The sequence below is a fragment of the Oculina patagonica genome, chromosome 4, assembly GCF_052425735.1.
Source record: "Oculina patagonica isolate OP01 chromosome 4, crgOcupat, whole genome shotgun sequence".
NCBI classification, from domain to species: Eukaryota; Metazoa; Cnidaria; class Anthozoa; order Scleractinia; family Oculinidae; genus Oculina; species Oculina patagonica.
The window spans coordinates 15,970,678-15,991,186 of NC_135761.1; the positions used below are offsets into that span (position 1 = coordinate 15,970,678).

The following is a 20,509-nucleotide window of genomic DNA, read 5'->3' on the forward strand; positions in this document are numbered from 1 at the left end:
AAATGAACACCAACCGAACGTGGTTTAAAAAATTCCTTGTGCTGATTGTCGGTGACTGGTGCTATGTGGGTGATACCGGCCGATGTTTTGAAACCGGTAAAAAAAAAACATATCAGGAATGTAAAAACCTGTGCAAATGGCTCAAACATTGCGAAACATGCGTGGTCATTCGACCATCGCATAGACTTTGAGAACTGTAGTGTCATTGACAAAGGCTCTTTTCGCATTAGAAAAACTTTGGAGGCTTGGCACACCTCTGCTACTAAGCATGCTGACAATAAATCAAAGCCCATTCCAAGCCAATACTGTTTTCTTTAAAAAAAAAAGCCTCTTAATTAGCACATTTTTACTTCGCTTTTGTTTTCATTGTTTTATTTTTATCTCACCTTTTTTGTTTATATTTTATTCATTTTGTATTCAATTTTTTTATCCGTCGAAGGCTGTAGAGCGACAGCCGAAAGCTCATCATGATTATTTTAATATTTTTAGCCAGTGAACGTTTTTTATTGTTTTTATTATGTCTCATCCTGGCTGCGCTTCAATCGATAATTGTTTTCTTTCTCTAACACAGTTAAGGTTCGAATTCAAGCAGCTGTATCTTTATTTAGACTTATTTAGCAGGTCTTTATTAGGACAAGTGATATATCACCAACTTTTTTTCACTTAAATTACAATTGTTTCGTACGTTTTAGCTCGGCTCGTCAACCTTCAGCAGAGGTTACATTAACAAAGCACTATCTTTCATTTTCAGCTTACAAGAACTGTGCTGAACTCTACAGAGCTGGTAAACGAATAAGCGGTGTTTATACGATCGATCCTGACAATGCCGGTGCCTTTGATGTATTTTGTGACCAAACAACAGCCGGTGGGGGATGGACAGTGTTCCAGAAGAGACTGGGTGGATTGGTCGATTTCTACCGCGGCTGGGATGACTACAAACGAGGCTTCGGAAATCTAAAAGGTGAATTTTGGCTCGGACTGGACAAGATTCACCGCCTGACAAAAGAACGAAGCAGGCTTGGAGTGGAACTTGAAGACACGAGTGGAAATACTGCTTACGCCGAGTACAGCTTCTTTGGTGTTACTAGTGAGAAAAGCAAATACAAACTGAGTCTTGGAACATACTCTGGTAAGTATTTTTAAACTCCCTCTTTCTCCCACCAGCCCCTCCCCCCCCCCCCCCCCCCCATAAGAAAAGTAAAGAAAAGTAAGGCATTTTACCATTTGTAAAGATCAGCCGAGTCTTGGCTCTAATAACAGAACAAAAGAAGCAATTGACTAGACTTGACCATTAATGTAAGACTGATAACTTAGTTTTTATTTTCAACAATCTTATTTTCTTAAGCGAAATTTCTTCAGTCTGTCTTTCGGCAAGCATCCGCGTTTGTTACGTCACGTCATCAATTTTGTCTACTGCATCGTCATTTTGTAACGTTCTCTCTTTTGTGATTTTTTAGGAACTGCTGGTGACTCACTTGACCATCATCGTGGTGCTGCGTTCTCCACCAAAGATCGCGACAACGACAACAGTTCTAGCAATTGTGCCACGAGTCGCAAAGGAGCTTGGTGGTACAATAGCTGTGTCATCTCCAATCTGAATGGTCTCTATCTTCACGGCAAACACTCTAGTGGCTATGAAGGAGTGAACTGGTATCACTGGAAAGGCGCCCACTACTCCGCTAAACGAGCTGAGATGAAAATCAAACCAGTTAAGATCTAGAGCCGAGTGCTCTTGTATGGTGATGGGTGCATATAACTGAGTTTAACTGAACAATTCACTTTATTGTATGAGTTATCAGGAAACAATAAAAGGTGTTGGTATTCAATCTTCTTGTCTGTCTCACTGTCTGCTTCTTAGGCCTTAACTTTTTTTGTTTCTTTAGAAAAAAATGAAAATTAAGGCATTAAATTACATTGGTGTTTAGACGTTGAGTTTGTAATTAAAAACGATATAAGATTGCGTCCTTTTTGCCTTGCCATAGAAAACTCAGGATATTCCCAAACCACTCAGGATATTCCCAAAAATTAAAAATTTGATGAGATTATATTTGTCGCATTAAACTAATTATTTTACAAATCACGGAATAATTTTAATACAAAAATAATCAAACTTGACCCTCTCATTGGTGTTCTAGCAACTTCTTTAATTTATCAGCTAAAATATCAGATGAACTTGTCTAGCGAATTAAAATCAACAGTTAACCACATCGGTGCATTACTTTCACTGTAAGTGGGTTTCAATCGTTTCGAAATCTTTGATATGTCTGTCTATTTTGGTGTTTCCTGATAAAATAAATAACCAGCGAGCATTCCTGTACAATGTTTGCTTCAGAAAACAGTTGTCTCGAATAGCGCGCAATCTCTATTTTCCCATAAGTGCGCACCAATACTAAAAAAATGGAACGCAATGCGTGCAGAAGCTATGACCTTTCACAAGAGGTCTTGCATAATTTTGAGGGAATTTGTCAAAAACTTCACGAAAATAAGCTAAGACCTTGTCCGTTAAAAAGACTGACGCTTTGAGTTTTGTAGTAACGCACGCCATATAGGGTATCCTTTGTAAAGTTTCCAAAAGAAGTGAATTTGAAGCGGCAGCGGTTAAAGTTTGATCAATAGGCGTTTGTTGATCAATAAATAAATAAAACAATTAGCAGAAGCGATAGCGCTTTCTGCCTTGTCAAAGCGTGTGTATTCTATAAATTTGTTATTGTATGCGCCTAAAAGAAAGTCCTGTTCGCTTAGCCAATATAAGGAGGAGTTACAGCTGGGGTAACTTTCTTGTCCTAGCTGTTTCACAGGGCTTGAACTCGAATTTATGTGGATCTATATACACCGTTTTATTGAGTCGGGGCGCCATTTTGGATATCTAACTTTCCGCGAATGACGTAATGAATTAAATATTGAACATGGCGCTTAAACTTAAAATGGTGTAAACGCTATTTTATTAAGTCAAGGCGCCAATGAAATATTTAATTAATGACGTCATTCGCAGAACGTTAAATATCCAAAATGACGCCTCGACTTATTAAAATGTAGACTACAAGCATGCTCTACAATGGTGTATATGTGGACGGTCGTATCATAAGCATCCAGGAACTGCTTTATACGTATATATTTCGTAGCCATGGGTTAATGTTAAATCACTGGTGTTAGGACTGGTTGTAGAATGCGAAATCTCGGGTTTGTTTTGAAAGCTGACGTTGGTATTTATTTATGAATTTATTGAGAAGCGCCCCGATGTGGTCACCTTTTGGGTAGCACCTTTCTCGCCCCATTCCTCTGCGCCCACATTCAGTCTGTATATCTTAATGCGAATGGTCAATATTGACTATTGGTAACAAGGAGTCGTGTATATCTCTGGTGCTTTGTGCGATCGAGAAAGACCCTTACAAATCGCAAAATGCTGTGTATGGTAACTTCTTTGGTCAAATGGTATCGAAAAATGAAAAATGTCGGAATGGTCTTCCAACAGTGAATGTGATTCCAACAAAACTAGAAGATCCGCGATGCTTCGTGCGATCAGCTCCAGTAATGATGATGAAAAAACTAATGAAGATGAAGGGATAGCACGCTTTTGCCCTCTTACTGTCGAAAGTGACGCCAAAGACAGCCGTTCGTTACATGTACAATCAGAGTGCGCATGGTGCTTCATATTGTTTAATTTAGTTTAGCTCAACAAAAATATCAAAATATGTCTTATAAATATAGCAACCATAAAATTGAACATTGCTTCATATTCGATTCTATTCATGTACGCGTGGTAGTGTATGACACTAAAGCGACCGAAACTTGACTGTTAACAATATTGAATGTGTTACTAGTTGAGCCGAACAAGATGTAAGATAGACGTGGGATCCTAATTGGCGATTCTAAACGCTCTCGGACTACAAACCAAAAGCAGGTCTCGATAAAAGGCATTCTGTATTTATATCTGTTGTGTTTTGACTATAAAGCCTGCAGATCTCTGTCTTTTTGCGATTTCGAGGTATTGTACATGTACTTCTATATGTCAGTCTAAAAATCGATCACGCCTTAACCTGATATTATAACACTGGTACAGAAGTAATTCAGTAAATATGTGGAATATGTTAACCAAAAAGATTAAAAATTCATACAAAAAAACATCTGTATGTCAATAAAGATATAAAGTGAATTCGCTTGACAGATATGTCATAGATGGTAACGCAACATCCAAAACCTTTTGCAATTGTGTCGACAACGCGTTAGGACCCGAACAGGTAAGAGGGCAAAGAACGAGCCGGTGAACGAAAATTATCACTTGAACCCTGCCTATTTTACAGTAATGCAAACGAGTCAAACGAGTGATACAAAAACTGAACAAGACACCAAAAGTTTTTCCTTTTAATCACATTTGTGACGTTTTGGTCCGAAGAACAATTTGATTGCGTGGAGGTAAGTTTGAAGTCGTTCTTTGTCAATATATTTAATTTAGCACAGAGACAGCTTACGCATAAACCACGACTCGGTTTTTTTCTGACCGATATCTAAAGACAATGTTTCTATAATTAAGAAAATATATATTTACAAACGGGAGAAATGTTATTGTAGTATTGAATCTCTTCTTAGAATTGACAGTGGGAAAAATATTCGCATTCGAGGATTGCTTTCAATAAATTTATGCTTTATTATTATTCGTCCTATATTCCTTTACACGGAACACCTCTGAGGACATCGCAAACAATAAAATTTGCAATTCAAGAATAAAAATCCAAAAAAAAAACGTAGTTTAAAAGTTTCGAACTCCAAATCCGTTTAATACAGAGAACGCAATTAATGAATTCTATTTTGCCAACGGCGTTAAGCAATAAGCGGTAAGCAGTGTGTGTTTTGAGTGTTTTTGTTGGAGGGAAGGGGGGGTGGGGAGGAGTTTGGGTGTTCTTTATTACTCACTGACGACAATTTATTTACTGTTTCACACTATATCTTTGAGGCTGATCGTGCTGGAGACACCTCTTTCGCTCCCCCCCCCCTCCTGATGAATTATTCTGCGTATGCTTTAACATGTCTTATCCTGCAACGGTGACGTGGAGTTCTATGTGCAACTCAAGCATTGTTTTAGTTTAGTTTAAGCAAGATGTCCTCCGAGCGTCATCTCCCGCTAAGGCCCGTGTTCTTAATGTTCTTCATTGTCGTTGTTGTTTCTCAAGCCAGTCAAGGTATGTGAAACTATTTAACGGTTCTGATTTATTTCGCTTCTCGCTAGTTTTCGTTATTGAGCGTAACTGCGAAGATTTTTTTCTTCGATAAATGCGAGTATACTCTACTGGGAAGCGAGTGACTAAGAAAAACAGATTCCTTTGCAAAAATTTTTATTGATTTGCTCTTACAGATTTTAATTACTGTAATCATTTCGCATGAATCAATTTAGAGCGAAAACGTTTTAGCTTCCAAACATTTCATTGTAGGACAAAATATTTTCTAAGAAAAATGTCTCATACGAGTATTGCACGTATGTTCAGTAAATTATTTTTTATCGTTATTTATCGTAGGTTCATTTAAACGGACTAAACCCTGAAAAGTCTAATAATTGAAACTAAAAAACTGAGTACGAAGCTAATAAAAGGTGGGAAAATAAAAATTCGCTAAAAGTTCCGTAATGAAAATGAACGTAACAAAACACAACAGACACGTCACCGTTTCCTTGTGGCGTTTAGATGATGATTGGATTAGGGTCAGGGAAGGGGGGGGGGGGGGGAGAATTTCCTTACAACTAAATCCATCTTAACTTCAGAACTGTTATACAACATCTTATATTAAGTTAATCTTGTTGAAAGTTCACCTCCACCACCCCCTCCCCTCCCCCCCCCCCCCCCCCCCCGCGCCGCCGACACCCCTCCTTCCCCGAATAAAAAAATTTTTCTTCGCGTTTCAAGCATGTCTTAACATGTAACGGTGACGTTGGTCTCAATGCACAATTCAAGCACTGTTTTAGTTTAGTTTAAGCAAGATGTCCTCCGAGCGTCATCTCCCGCTAAGGCCCGTGTTCTTAATTTTCTTCATGGTCGTTCTTGTTTCTCAAGGCAGTCAAGGTATGTGACACTATTTAACGGTTCTGATTTCTTTCGCTTCTCGGCTGGTTTTCGTTTCAGAGCGTAACTGCGAAGATTTAATTTTTTTCGAGAAATGCGAGTAAACAATGATAGGAAGGGAGTAAGAAAATTGATTCCTTTATAAGAATTTTTATTTATTTGCTCTTACAGAACTTCGTTAGCAGTTAACATTTCGCATGAACCAATCCAGAGCGAACATTTTAGCGTTTAAAAATTTCATTGTAGACAGAATATTTGGATATAGGGAAGTGTCAACCTCGAAAATTGCATTTATATTCAGTCAATTATTTTTTTTATCGTTATTTGTGGTAAATTCTTTCAAACGGACTGACACTGAAAAGTTAATTGAAACTTGAAAACTGAGCCTAGTACGAAGCAAAAAGAAAATGTCGAAATAAAAATTCGCTAAAAGTTCTGAAATGAAAATGCACTTAACAAAACAAAACAAACAAGTCGTCGTTTTCCAACAGCGTCTGACTGATGATTGGCTGAGGGTCAGCGGGAGGGTGGGGGGGGGGGGTGGATTTTTCCTTACAACTAATTTCTATCCTGACTATAATACTCTTACACCACCTCTTATATTAAGTTAATGTTGTTGAAGGTCCCCTCCCCCCCCCCCCCTCGTGTCGCCGAAACCCCCTCGAATAAACAATTTCTGTTCCCGTTTGAAGCATGTCTTAACGTGTAACGGTGACGTGGGTTTTTATGTACAATTCAAGCACAGTTTTAGTTCAGTTTAATCAAGATGTCCTCCGAGCGTCATCTCCTGCTGAAGCACTTGTTCTTAATTTTCTTCATGGTCGCTTTAATTGCTCAAGCCGATCAAGGTTTGTAACATTGACGTTCTAAGTTTCTTTCGATTCTAACTGTTTTCGTTTTCAAAGCGGAACTGTGAAGGTTTCGCTTTTTTCGCAAGAAATACACACATCAACAAACGCGAGTTAGCTGTGATAAGAAGAAGGGAATGCACCGGTACCAAGTTACAAAATGATGTCCAAAATAGGTTTCTCTGCCAATATTGAAGGCAAATCCCTTGTTTGTACATTGTAAAATTGTAGAACTATTGCTATTATCATTAAAGGTTATCATCTTTACTTTTTTCTTTATTTCTAGCACTGAGTTTCAAGGCTGGAAAAGACAATGTTACCACTACTTCACCCGGGCTGTTTGCTTGTAAGAAGGTCTCCTTCCAATATCCCTTCTATGGCGGACAACAAGTCAAGGTTCTCGCCTCAGTGAGCCACACACTGAAGAGTCCAACTCCTCGCAGTGGCGCTGCAATCTGGGTTGAGGATGTTACGGCAAATGGATTCACCGTGTGCGTTGTGGAGTATGGAGAAGGATCGAATGGTACAACAGCCGTGAATTGGATCGCTTTGCAATCTCCTCCTCCTAGATCTCAGCTAGGAACTGCCTCCTTGAACCCTTGGACTACTGGAACGAAGTGTAAAATGATCGTATTTAAACAGGTTAGATGATGATACGTATGTTTCTCATTTTTCGATGTACAATAATATAATGATTGCTAAATATAGATTATAAACCCCAAAAACTGACTTAATCAAGTTAGAGACTTACTTGCAAGTATTAATTGAAAAACAAGAAAAAAAACGTGATATAGTGCAAACAAAAGCAACTGAAATATTTCAATCCTTTCTTCTCTTCTTCCTTTCTTTTTACGCCCATCTATATTTCTGTATTTATTCATTCATTCATTTATCTACTTATTCATTTATTTTAATGTTAATTTTATTTATTTTATCCTTCAATTCATATTTTTCTCTTTCTTTCCTCCCTTAATTATCTCTTTTTTTCTCTAATTCTTCATTGTTTCTTACCTTTTTCTTTCTCATTCTTTTTTCTTGCTTTTTCTTTTTTATTCTTATTTCCTACTCTTTTAATTGTTTCTTTTTAATTATCTTTCTTTCTTTCTTTCTTTCTTTCTTTCTTTCATTATTTTTTCCTTTCCTTCTTTCTTTCTTTATTACTTAGGTTTCCTACTTTCTTGCCATCTTGCACTCTGTCTTCTTGCCTTCATGCCTTCATGCCTTCTTGCCTTCATGCCTTCTTGCCTTCTTGCCTTCTTGCCTTCTTGCCTTCTTGCCTTCTTGCCTTCTTGCCTTCTTGCCTTCATGCCTTCTTGCCCTCATGCCTTCTTGCCTTCTTGCCTTCTTGCCTTCTTGCCTTCATGCCTTCATGCCTTCGTGCCTTCATGCCTTCATGCCTTCATGCCTTCATGCCTTCATGCCTTCATGCCTTCTTGCCTTCTTGCCTTCTTGCCTTCTTGCCTTCTTGCCTTCTTGCCTTCTTGTCTTCTTGCCTTCTTGCCTTTAACCACTAGTTTCCTTTTAATTTATTCATTTATTGGTTTTTGCATTCCTTGTTTTGTTTTGTTTTCTTTCTTTCTTTTCATCTGTCTTTCCTTCCTTTTCCTTTTCCTGTTTGCTATCCTTGCTTCTTTTCGTCTTTTTCTTCCTTTTTTCTTTTCCTGCTTTCCTACTTTATATTCCTTCCCTTTCCTTCATTCTAAACTGTTTTTCGTTTTTTCTTTTTCTTCTTTTCCTACCTTCTTATTAACTTTTCTTTTTTAATTCTTTCGTTCCTTTATTTTACGTTGTTTGTTTGCTATCCTTACTTTATTTATCTCTCTTTTTTTCTCCTCTTTTTGTTTTATACTCTGTCATTCATTCATTTGTTCTTTTCGTTCTCCTTTTTTTTCTTGCTCGCTCGTACGTTCATGAGTTTATTCTCACATTCATGACTTTCTTTTATCCTGAATTGTTTGTCTCTCTCAAGACATCTTGTTGTCTTTGTTTTTACATATCCCCATTCGTTGTTTTTACTTCGTCCTTTTAGTGTTCCTCGCATCTTTGTTTTTTTTTTTTTATTACTTCATTCTTCAATTTCTTTTTCTTGGCCCGTTAACTCTCTGGGGATATCTTTGTTATTTTTCTCTTTATTGTTTTCCCTTCTTCATCTCTTTGTTTTCTATGTTTAATTGCTTGTTTTTTCATCTTGCTATTTCAGTGGTTGTTGTTGTGTCGTATTTAATATCTTTATTTCTATCTTACTTTCCTTTTTTCTTTTCGCTCAATGTTTCATAGATATATTTTTACTCTTTTGTACTGGCATAAAAAAATAATCTCAGATCATAACTATGAGTTTTTTTTATATATATACAATTTTGTCATTGTTATTTTAATGCAATTTATTCATGGATTTTTTCGTTCTGCTTTAATAAATTACTACTAATTTTTCAGCGGTTCAAGATTCCGCCAAGCATGTTTGTGACTGCTAGTCATCGATTTCCCAAACGACCCCAGGATGCCATGGCCGTATGGGTAGAAAACTTGCACAAAGACAGCTTCAAAGTTTGTCTCAGAGAAACCAAGATTCTGGACGGAACACATAAAAACATAAAAATAGTGAGTGAATTGAATTCTGCTGTTCAGTTTCTTCTATTACACTTTACTGAATTGAAACGTAAATGGCTTAAAACCTTTGAACGTACTATAAAAGAAGATTCTTACTTCCATAGGGTTTCAAAAGGAAGGAGGTCGATTTTTTGAATGCATCTTATGGTTTTCGCTCTAATAAGACACCATTGTCGTACACTTAGTAGATAGCCTTTGCCTGCTCGAGTTTTCCTCTCAAGTTAACCAAGTTTGTGTTGGTTATGACCTCATTCAACATTGAGCTCACCATTTTGGATTTCTTAAAAAGTGAACAAAAAAATCGAATGGAATGCTTACGATATAAAACTTTTTCTTATTCGGCAAAAAGAAGACCGATTAAATAGAAGGGTTATGGCAAAGAAATTCAAATCTGGCAAAACTGAGCTTACAGGTCAAATTAATGCGGTTTCCATAGAAATGTCAACGAATAATTGGATATACAAATATCACATCTAAATTTCGCGACGAGTGAATAAATATTTACTGAATGTGTTGGCATCCTCATCCATCCCTCCTTTCTGAGCTGAAGATAATGCAGACAACGTGTTATCTTTGTTTTTAGTCTAGCCTTTATTTCTTCATTTCTCAGATCTTGTTTAATGTTAAATAATTAATAATAATAATAATAATTTTTTCTAGTGCATTACATTAAAAATCTCAATGCCCTTACAAGTAAAAATATTTAAAATTACAAAAGGATAAAATATCAATTTCTTAAAAGCTAAAGTTCATTTAAAATACTAAAATTCTTAAAAAACACTGAAGTTCATTATAAAATACTAAAATTCATTAAAAAAGAAAAATACTAAAGATCATTATTGAATAAAAACGTTTTGAGCTTAGTTTTAAAAGTGTCAACCGATGGAGAACTTCTCACATCAAGTTGGAGACTGTTCCACAATGTCGGCGCGCAAGATGAAAAAAGCGCGCTCACCGTAATTCTTGGTCTTAAAGACTGGTCTCTGCAGTCGCAGGTGATCATTGTTTGAACGAAGACACCTAATCGGTCGATGAATATTAATAAGTTCCGCCAAGTAGTATCCATCCATCCATTTACTCACCCCTCATTCACTCGTTCATTTGCAGAACTGGTTGGCATTTACCGATCTGAGGCTTGAAAACTTTACCATGACCAATAGCGTTGTGTTTAACAACACTGCCTCACCATCTTATCAAGATAACTACGCTTTCTGCCAGGTAAAATGTTTTTACATACACAACAAATGGTTATTGTTTAAGGCCTTGTAGATTATACTGCAAATAATTAGTTTTTATATAAGAGTTTTCAGTGCCGCGTCATCCTTTTTTCAAAAGTTACACATCTTCACGACTGATATTTTTTGCAAGAACACGATGCTGAAGGCGACAGCTACCAATTTATTTGCCCGCCACTGTAAATTACATTTGTTCGCATGGTTACCTCATACTATTGTACCAAGATTGAAAAGTTAAACTTGCTCCAACTTATGTTCACTAGTTTTTGTTTTTTTGTTTATTTGTTTGTTTGTTTGTTTGAGATAACTTGTAAAAAACCATGGAATTCACTCCTAAACCTTAATTTCTGTGGAGAAAAAGGGCCTATTGGAATTTTCAGATTCCCACAAACGTTAAAAATGCGAGTAAAACTAAAAATTGGACTAGCTTGCTCTGGATCAGCATGAAAGTGATACGAGTGATCAGGTATCATAAGTTGACATTCTTACACAAATACTCTCCCATTTCAGACAATAAACTTCACTGATCCGTTTTTTGCTCCTCCTGTGGTGGTAGTGACGTCAAAGTACAGTTACAACAATAACTACTCTTTTTCATCTCAATGCAATGCCGTTACAGCCTGGATTGAGGTAAGCAGTTTATACGCGTCTAGGAGTGCATGACCAGGAGAAGTCATTAATACGATGTCCCTGTTCCAACTCACGCCAATTTGTGCTATTTTCAGTAAAGTTCACTAAAGTGAATCTTTTGCTCACAAAAAGAAAACTTTGGTGGAATTGAATCATTCCGTCACAACTTAGACTTAATATACCCTCCTGACCTGTGCAAAAAACTTTGTTGTGGACTCGGTTTTCTGGTAGAATTTTTTTTTTTATACCGACGTATGGTATGATCTTACTAATGTATTTATCACATTTCCTTACAAGCACTCATCCAGAAAAGATATGAAAGTTTGTGTGAGAAACTACAACAGTAAAGGCAAGAATAAGGATACCATTACAGTCGACTACATGGTGATCGGAGGTAGGTGATTAGTAAAGAAAACCCCTGGAACTTTTAAGTTAGGGAGGATGGGAAATCAAAATGTTAACTGGTTCTCGCTCCACTTTACAGTAATGAAATACCCCCATGCCCTTGTATGAAAGCCACGTCTATCAAATCAGATCTATATTTCTGACACAAAGTTTGGAAATACTCTCAGACAGTTTTTCGAAAGCAATTTTACTTATCGTCTCCCTCGTTTATTAAATGTTTTGTTCTGGCAAAGAGTAATACTATGACATACAGTATATACTTCATCGAGAAAATACAGTCGAAAACATTTTAAAGAATAACACTGGCTTTCACCTCTTGGTAACAATTGGACTAAACGTTTTAATTTTGCTTTCTTCATACCAGACCTGGATCCTTGCCTGGATGTGACATGCCATTATCACGGCCTGTGTAAGGCCTTTGGTCCTTTCGATGCTCGCTGCGTGTGCGTGGACAGTTGTCCATCCTACCACGAACCCGTCTGCTCATCAAATGGCACAACATACGACAATGAGTGTTTGTATAAACAGGAAATGTGTCTACAAAAACTGAACTTCACCGTGCAACATCCTGGTAGCTGTGAAGGTGACGAATGTTTTTTAAGCATTTTACGTTTTGCAAAACAAACAAAATGCATTTTATTATTTTTGCTCGTCCGTCGAGGTTGTTTAATTTAAGAATGAATATTGAGCTGTGCAATGCCAAATATACCCGAGATTAACGGTGTTTTATTTTCTATTGAAGGAGCAGATCGAGTTTTGGTACCATAGTAAAGCACAAATGTTTACATGTGTATACTTTTTTCGTTGTTATTGGCTTTTAGGATTTCCTTTCCAGCGGGGCCGCCGTCACATGCCACACATTCCATCACTGGGGTACTCTCACTGTGAAGTAATTCGTTTCAAGCCATACGTGTTCTATCCTGACAAACCTATTGAAGTGCAGATTACAGTCAATCATGTGGACACCAGTGACAGATCATACGTACACGATGCCGCTGTGTCTTGGGTTGAAAATATGAATTACGATCGATTCACTGCGTGTGTGATGGCGGCAGGCTTTAACGAGCGAAAGTCAAATGCTAACTTGACTGTTGAGTGGATGGCATACCAGGGGGCTCCGGTGGGTGGTGTTACTGGGAAAGTGCGAATGTCACAGTGGTGGACTGGAACGACTTGTACAGCTGTGAACTTTCCATCAGTAAGTCGCAGTTTTTTACGTTGTTAGTTTAGTTCATTGATAAATTCATTGACTGACTGACTGACTGACTGACTCTTTTTTTTTTTTTTTTTTGACTGACTGACTGACTGACTGACTGACTGACTGACTGACTAGCTGGCTAGCAAACTAACTGACTGACTGACTGACTGACCGACTGACTGACTGACTGCCTTACTGACTGACTGACTGACTGACTGACTGACTGACTGACTGACTGACTGACTGACTGACTGGCTGGCTGGCTGGTTGGCTAGCTGGCTGGCTGACGGACTGACCGAGTAGTTTGGCTAGCTTGGTTAGGTTGGCCGGCCTGGTTGGCTTTTGGAGTGACACAAAAAAAGCCTGGCATACAATGCGCGAAAACACATTAGGCGAGACTTCTCGAGGCCAACTTAGTGATTTTTCCCTTTCATGGTTAGTGAAGTCACATAACGCAAAGGCAATATTTCTTGAACCAGACAGTTATTTGAATTAGCATGTTCTAAAACCTTTTTAATTTGAACAACTGCTTGTTTCTTGTGTTTTTTCCAGGGAAAGTTTTCAGTCAAACCTTCAGTGTTTGTGACTGCTGAGCACCACCATTCCGGACTAAAGCGTGATGCTGCCAGTGTTTGGATTGAAGATGTCACGCAGTCGTCTTGTAAAGTTTGTTTGAGAGAATTGCAAAACTACGCAGGATCCCACCAAGATATCTCTGTGGCAAGTGTCTGACAAAAATGACTAACATATTTACTATCTGTTAACCTTTAATTAATAAATATTATGTGCTCGAAGTACTGTTTCCCTTACAATCTCTGTTTGGCATGACATTGAGGAATTACCGATTGTTCAACTGGCTAACACGTATTTTTTTATTAGAATTGGTTGGCGTTCACGTATCTTCACAAGCCTCCTTTTTCTGAACATAACTCGATCTACTTTGCGAACAACAAACCTCCTCATGGTGATCATAATAACGCCTTCTGTAAGGTTAGTTGTCAACTTATTTTGAACTACTTTTTTATGTTCATTTGTTATATTTATAGTTTTAATTAAGACCACGTTTCGATAAGTTAGTTTTGGTACATTTGTTCTTAAAATACCCGTTTCTGTCATATCCCGCGATATTTGTACTCTACAGTGCAGTCTGATTACAAAGTGACAAAACTAGCCTCCCCAGTCAACGAAGAAGTGTGAACCTGACATTCAGTCTGCAGGAAATTATCTTGTGCAGATTGATAGAGTTTAAATGCGGATGACTTCCACAATTAGACAATATTTAATCAAATCTAAACCGAGTAATTTTAAAATGAATAAAACTGTTTAATGGCTGACGAACGTCGAGCAACCTAGCCAAACAGATTACACAATTTCCATTTTGTGCCCTATAGTAGAGAAGAATTCTAATGGAAACATCGGTTAAGAAAGTTTATTATTCAGTCAGCAAGATCCCGGCTTTATCCAATAGGATTATACCAATAAGCTACACGAGACCCCTGAGAGCTAGGCCATATATCTATGACTGTTTTTTTCGATATGTATGTTACTTGTCAGTCTTTGTAGAAACACAATAAGAAATAATACAATAAGCTGCAAAGTATTATTGTAACTTTATGGTGTCGTTGATAAATAAATCGCGCTACTGAGCGTACTAAGTTTTCTATCTGCTTTAACATGCTTTTTCTTCATTCTAAAGGACGTAAACTTCGCTAACTTTTACAACGGAACTCCATACGTGTTTGTTTCTGCTGATCATTCATCAAAAGGAGGAAATTTAAGTCCAGTTCATAATGGAATAACTGCTTGGGTCGAGGTAGGATAAACAACTTGTTTTTTGCCTATAATTCTAAATGTAATGATAAGACACTAAATCGTTAATCGTTTTTCATTGTACAGTATATTAACAAGACCGGATTCCGTGTATGTTTCAAAGAATTATTTGAGGCAAAATACGACCCTCTGGCCATTACTTACACTGTTTTGTCAGGTAAGATTTAATTATTATTTTACATTATCTAAGAAATTTAATTGATACTGATACTAATTTATTTTTATATATATTTATGAAATGTCCGAGTAATTGCGCGCGCTATGATTGGTCAATTTGACTTCATTATTTATGAGTTAGAGACTGTTGTGAGCGTTTTGTTGACAAATACACGCACGCGCTGGCCGCACGATGAACGAGAAATTTTCAATACTGCACTCGGCTACGCCTCGTGCAGTATTGAAAATTTCGAGTTCATTGTGAGGCCAGCAAGTGCGTGTATTTGTCAACAAAACACGAACGGACAGACTCTAACCCTTTTAATATACAATCTGAGTACACTGCATCGAACTGCAAGCGATCATCGACTTAACGAACTCCAAACAACAAACTTAATGTTTAAAAATAAGAAGTGTAGTAGTACATAGTTACCCGGGATTACATCAAAAATATAAAAATCACAAATTAGCCGTACAGAAATAAAGCTTAAAATGGTTCATAGAATCGTTCATCAGCTGTGGTCGTTCATAAATACAGCCTTAGCGAGAAGCTTGTTCAATGCAAGTCGATGGCTTTCACAATCAAGCAACTACAAGCAAGTCAATCGCACACAAAAATGTATTTATTAAGCTGCAGTTTACCTTTGAACATGAAAGCGCTTCAAGTTGTTATCCTCTTTGATTTTGTTTGGTATTGGATCGTTGATAATTTAAGGAATATATTTTTCCTCCACTTCTACAAGCCTTGAAGCTGAAGACACCTTCAATAATGCACGATTTTTGTGCATTATTGTCAATACTGCACTGTCTGAGTTTGCTGACGACAGGTAAAGCAAAATCACGTGATCTATTTTAACCAATTGCGCGCGTGGATTTTGGACAGTGGACGAAGATTGTAAATTAAAGCTCCATAAAGCACGCTGCATACGTCACGCGCGTGCTTTATTAAACAATTAGACTACGAGCCCAAGTTTTCTATGAGCAAATAGTCAACGAGGCGCAGAAACTCTAAAGGATTGCAGTCCAAAACCTACAATATTGTGCACTTTGACGACAAAAATCAAGAAAATTTACCGCTTAAAGAGCTACGTGAGCGCGCGACTGTTTTCTATCGGCGAATAGAAATCAGTGGGAGAACCAATAAGATTCGCGGATTTCCAATAGAACACAGCTGAGTTTCTACTAATGAGTTTTAGAATATAGCCGCTGTATACGCGCGATGGAATTCTAGCGGGCATTATTTTTAATAGAACATAGCTGAAAACTATAGAAGCCCGGTACCCCGGATGTGCGAATTGTTTGTCGAATTTCGCTGAACGACTTCGTCGACTTCGCATCTATTCTCTTGTTTTGTTGTTTAAATGATGCTTTAAAGCAGCGAGCTTTTATCAGAAACGTTTTACCTGCTTAAATGGAAGTAAGACAGTGTCAAAGGAAGCGACAGATGAAGAAAGAATCGTTGAAATTTGTTGTTTTCCTTTGGAGTTGTATACGCCACTATTTTGCCGTGAACTGCCCGAAATTGATTGGAAATTATTTAGCAAAAAAAGCCGGGCTCTAGAAACGCTTTGAGGTAAGAAACCTTTTTTAGCCACAATCTGAAGACAGAACACTCCACCTTGTTCTTTTTAAATCGAGTAAGAGGCGAATTTGAAAAACTTGCTGCGAAACGAACGCATGAAAATTTTTCATTTGAATGCAATTGAAGTAGGCTGAACCAAACTTGAATGCGTAAATATTTCAACTAGATTTGTCGGCTTTGTGAGAATCTTTTGCTAGTTGGAGAAAGGACTATATAAATAGGAAATATGAATGAAATGGTATCTTGGTTTATTTATAAAGAAGCCGCCAAAGAAAAGAATAAACTAAACTTTCACTTTTACGGTTACCAATGTTGCGTGCGTTTGTAAAATGCCGTGAGCGGCCGCGAGTCTTGTAAGTTCTGTGATCTTTTTAATGCTATATTCTAAACCCACTAGAAGATGGTTTTCCTATGTCCTATAAGAAAATAATGCACTTTTGAGGTCTAGAAAAGCAGCTGAATGCCCTCGCCTGACGGCTCGGGCATCCACTAGCAGCTTTTATAGACCTCAAGCGTGCATTATTTTCTTATAGAACATGGAAAACCATCTTCTAGTAGGTAAATAATGCACGCTGCTTACGTCACGAGTTTTAAAATGAGTAAATTAGACGAAACTCATTCATCTTGAAGTTATATATCATATCTGCAATCACCAAATAAAAACAAAGACAATAGATTCAACTGGCATGTCTTTAAATAGTACACTGTTATTTCCAAGAGGCTGGGAGAATGGGTTGAGTCGGTGAGGTTGAAATTACCGTTTCCACCGAAAATAAATGTGTAGTTAGTTCTGACCCGAGTGACGATTTTGGGGAATTACCGATACTTATTATCAAGTACAGTAAATAACAGTCATAACTCTTATTTTCATTACAAGAACACTTTTCACTAGGACAATAAAGCAGTCATTTTACTTCACACTGCAAAAAATATCTATGCCCAGGGGCGTAGCTAGCCTATAGACCCGTAGGCCCGGGCCTACAAATTTTTGAGCCTACTCGTATTTTTAATGTACAATAGACACAAATTTAAGGTAATGCACTTTAAAGATGAAATAGAAAATGAAATATTAAAATTTAGGAGCTGTCGAAATACATACAGAGCGACCAAAAATAAGGATGGAGAGGGTATTTCCTAGCGTCTCAATCTCGGAACCTTCCCCGGCGGACCCCAAAACCCCCAGCCCTTCAAAAAGCTGGCTACGCCCCTGTGACTATGCCAATGAACTCTCGTAGGCTAAGTTAATTCATGGCTTACAAATTACCCTTTACCATCCACTTGAAACGATGAAGTACGATGACTTTTAGATAGTTAAGATTAACTACAATTATTCCTACACATGCAGAGATATGCCAGCCTGGATGGGGTACGTTATTTCAATGGTTATTGTTACTTTACAAGCTCTGTGTGCGCTTCATGGCTGGCTGCAGTGTCAAACTGTTCAACGATGGGCTCTCATCTGGTGACCGTTCACAACCAAGAAGAAAACGTTTATATTCAGCACCGTCATAACGGAGAGAGGTCCTGGATAGGGCTGAACGATCGCAGCGTAGAAGGGTCATTTGTGTGGACCAACAGGGAAATAAGTAGGTTTAGGTTCTGGGCTTCAAAGCAACCAAATAATCTCAAGAACCAAGACTGCGTGCACACTCTTGGTGCAAAGGAAGGGTACACTTGGAATGACGTGTCATGCAACAACTGCTACAATTTTACTTGTTTCAAAGGTAAGACATTCTATCTAATAAACTGCTTAGTACCTTTACGGAAAGCTTAGGCGGGTGGAACTGAATGACTGAATCTACTGAATTTTGCTGGTCAGGATGTAAAATTGATTACCTTGTTATCGTATTCGAGTTGCGTATACTGTTGTCAGTGTTCAGTGTTTCATTTTATTTCTGTACTAGTTTCACGTTCTTTGTGAAAACTAGCGTTTTATTTCTTTTTATGGACTAGCCGTGTTTAAAATACCTTATTGTTACTTACTTTCGCGGGCACTCAATTTCGTGAAAATGGAACGGCCATATTTCGCGGGACTAAATGTCGCGAAAATTTTCAAAATACTGGTCTACATTAACAAACAGTTAGTCTCAAAATTGGTCCAACTTATTTTAATTTTCCACTGCAAATCGCGAAAATTGAGTCCCGCAAAAATAAGTAACAATAAGGTAACACAGTAAATACATGGATGCTACTAAAAGTGGTAACGGGGAGCGGGGAACCGGGAACGACCGGGAACCGGGAACGACCGGGAACCGGGAACGACCGGGAACCGGGAACCGGAGTCTGGGAACGAGTGTACCGCGGTAATATATCCGTAAAAGAATTCAAAATGGCGGACGAAAACACAGAAAAGGGACTGGGAACTAGTGTTCGAATTCGATTGTCGGAGCAAATCTACTTTTCGTGTGCTTTTGTTCGCTATAAAGGACTCACAAAGGTGCTGTTTAGGCGGAATTTTGGGACGAGTTGCAAGGTAGGTGAAGAATCATTAATATTTTCCTGGAGTTGTAAGTTTCATCGTGTGCAATCTGGGCAAGGTAGACAACCTGGATTTTTGGTAGACTTTTTTAAAAGTTCGATGATCATGACACAGCAATACTACGCGTACCAAATCAACTGTTCCACGAACAACCAAAATGTCTTTATAGGCAGTCAGTTCTTTTCTTTACCTGGGCTCGTGGCGCACTGAGTATAAATTGCGCCGACGAAATGCCGAAGGCTGAAGACTAACATTACGAAAATAATCGAATGTGGAATTTTCCATTCTGGTGGATTAACCGAACTTCCATCCGCCGTGCATCTAAAATGCATGCTGATATCATTAAGCAACAATAATTATGAAAATTGCAGGAAATTTGTTTGAGTATTTATTTCATGATAAAGGAAATAGAGAACTTCTGTCACAAGGCCTAGGTTGTAAACCTCATGTCAGCAGAACATGCAACTGTGTATAAGAAATTATTGAGACAGTTTGGCAATTTATACTATGGCAAGTGCAATTGTGAACCACATTGAATCTTAAAGAATGCTTAGTTAACACAAAGTTCAAGCACAATTCCTCACTTGGAAATCACCAATTTGCTTGTTGAAATACTTTTACAATGTCAATTTTACCTTGTGGCCAGTAATAGAAAAGACAAAACTCCAAATGAGTCCATGCATTAATTTCTGAAAATTTCTAACACCTCTCCCCAAACCACCAGTCGCTAATGCTATAATTGATTATGGAAACCAAGGTAAGCTCAGGCTTGATGGGCTACTGGGCTCACACTCAGACTTAACCAACAGCTGTGATTCTGTAACCCCTATTGCAATCACGATACACATGTACGTCTCACAACAGATTGTGTCTTTTGTGTGCTTCATCATTGGTTTTCAAACATGGCATAGTATCTTGGACTTTGCATGAAGATTTGTTCCATTTTAATATGAAAAGAAAATAACTATTTGGTGATGGCTGTTCCCCAGTTTATTGCATGCTGTTATATTTCAGCACACTGATCATAGCTGTATTTCATTTTTGCAGATCTGGCAGTTGACTAAAGGACAGACAACAAATTAAGACTAGTGTTTACCTACTGTAAAATGAAAATAAATTTAAAATTATTTTCTTCTCATTCTATCTGCTGATCATTTTGTGTTTTGTACAAGTGACTGGGGGATGTTCTTTCCAGCCCACACCTCTTGACAGCCTCCTGTAAAGCTCAGTGTTGCATTACGGTATATTTCTATGTCATAGTTTGTTTTGGTGAATCTGTAAATGAATTCCAAACACTATGTGATTTGTACAAATTATCAGTAGGACAGCACAACACATCATTTGTAAGCAGTTTGTTATTTATGGCATGCAACCAGTTTTATTTTTTTCGCAATGATATGAATTCAGAATGAATGCATGCAGTTGGGGAATGACATATACAGAAAATTAATATTCACAACATTACAAGGTTGTCTTTTATTTCAATGTC

At 37.7% G+C, this 20,509-nt stretch overlaps 1 protein-coding gene and 1 pseudogene across 2 annotated transcripts in view; both read left to right on the forward strand.

The window, feature by feature from the left end:
• Positions 1 to 747: 747 nt before the first annotated feature.
• On the forward strand, positions 748 to 1,826 carry LOC144648185 (angiopoietin-related protein 7-like; the record flags this gene model as incomplete). The annotated part of the gene is made up of 2 exons (XM_078507814.1): positions 748 to 1,129; positions 1,458 to 1,826. Coding segments are annotated over 2 exons (645 nt in total), but the record flags the coding sequence as incomplete, so codon positions are not given.
• Positions 1,827 to 5,972: 4,146 nt separating this feature from the next.
• LOC144649739 (uncharacterized) overlaps positions 5,973 to 20,509 on the forward strand; it is a 29,054-nt pseudogene continuing 14,517 nt past the window's right edge. The window contains exons 1-13 of the transcript XR_013569933.1: positions 5,973 to 6,050; positions 7,185 to 7,540; positions 9,332 to 9,496; positions 10,613 to 10,723; positions 11,251 to 11,370; positions 11,668 to 11,764; positions 12,140 to 12,358; positions 12,597 to 12,973; positions 13,526 to 13,693; positions 13,853 to 13,963; positions 14,670 to 14,786; positions 14,870 to 14,960; positions 17,887 to 18,265. The product of XR_013569933.1 is annotated as an uncharacterized LOC144649739 (transcript). The remainder of the gene's footprint in view (positions 6,051 to 7,184; positions 7,541 to 9,331; positions 9,497 to 10,612; positions 10,724 to 11,250; positions 11,371 to 11,667; positions 11,765 to 12,139; positions 12,359 to 12,596; positions 12,974 to 13,525; positions 13,694 to 13,852; positions 13,964 to 14,669; positions 14,787 to 14,869; positions 14,961 to 17,886; positions 18,266 to 20,509) is intronic.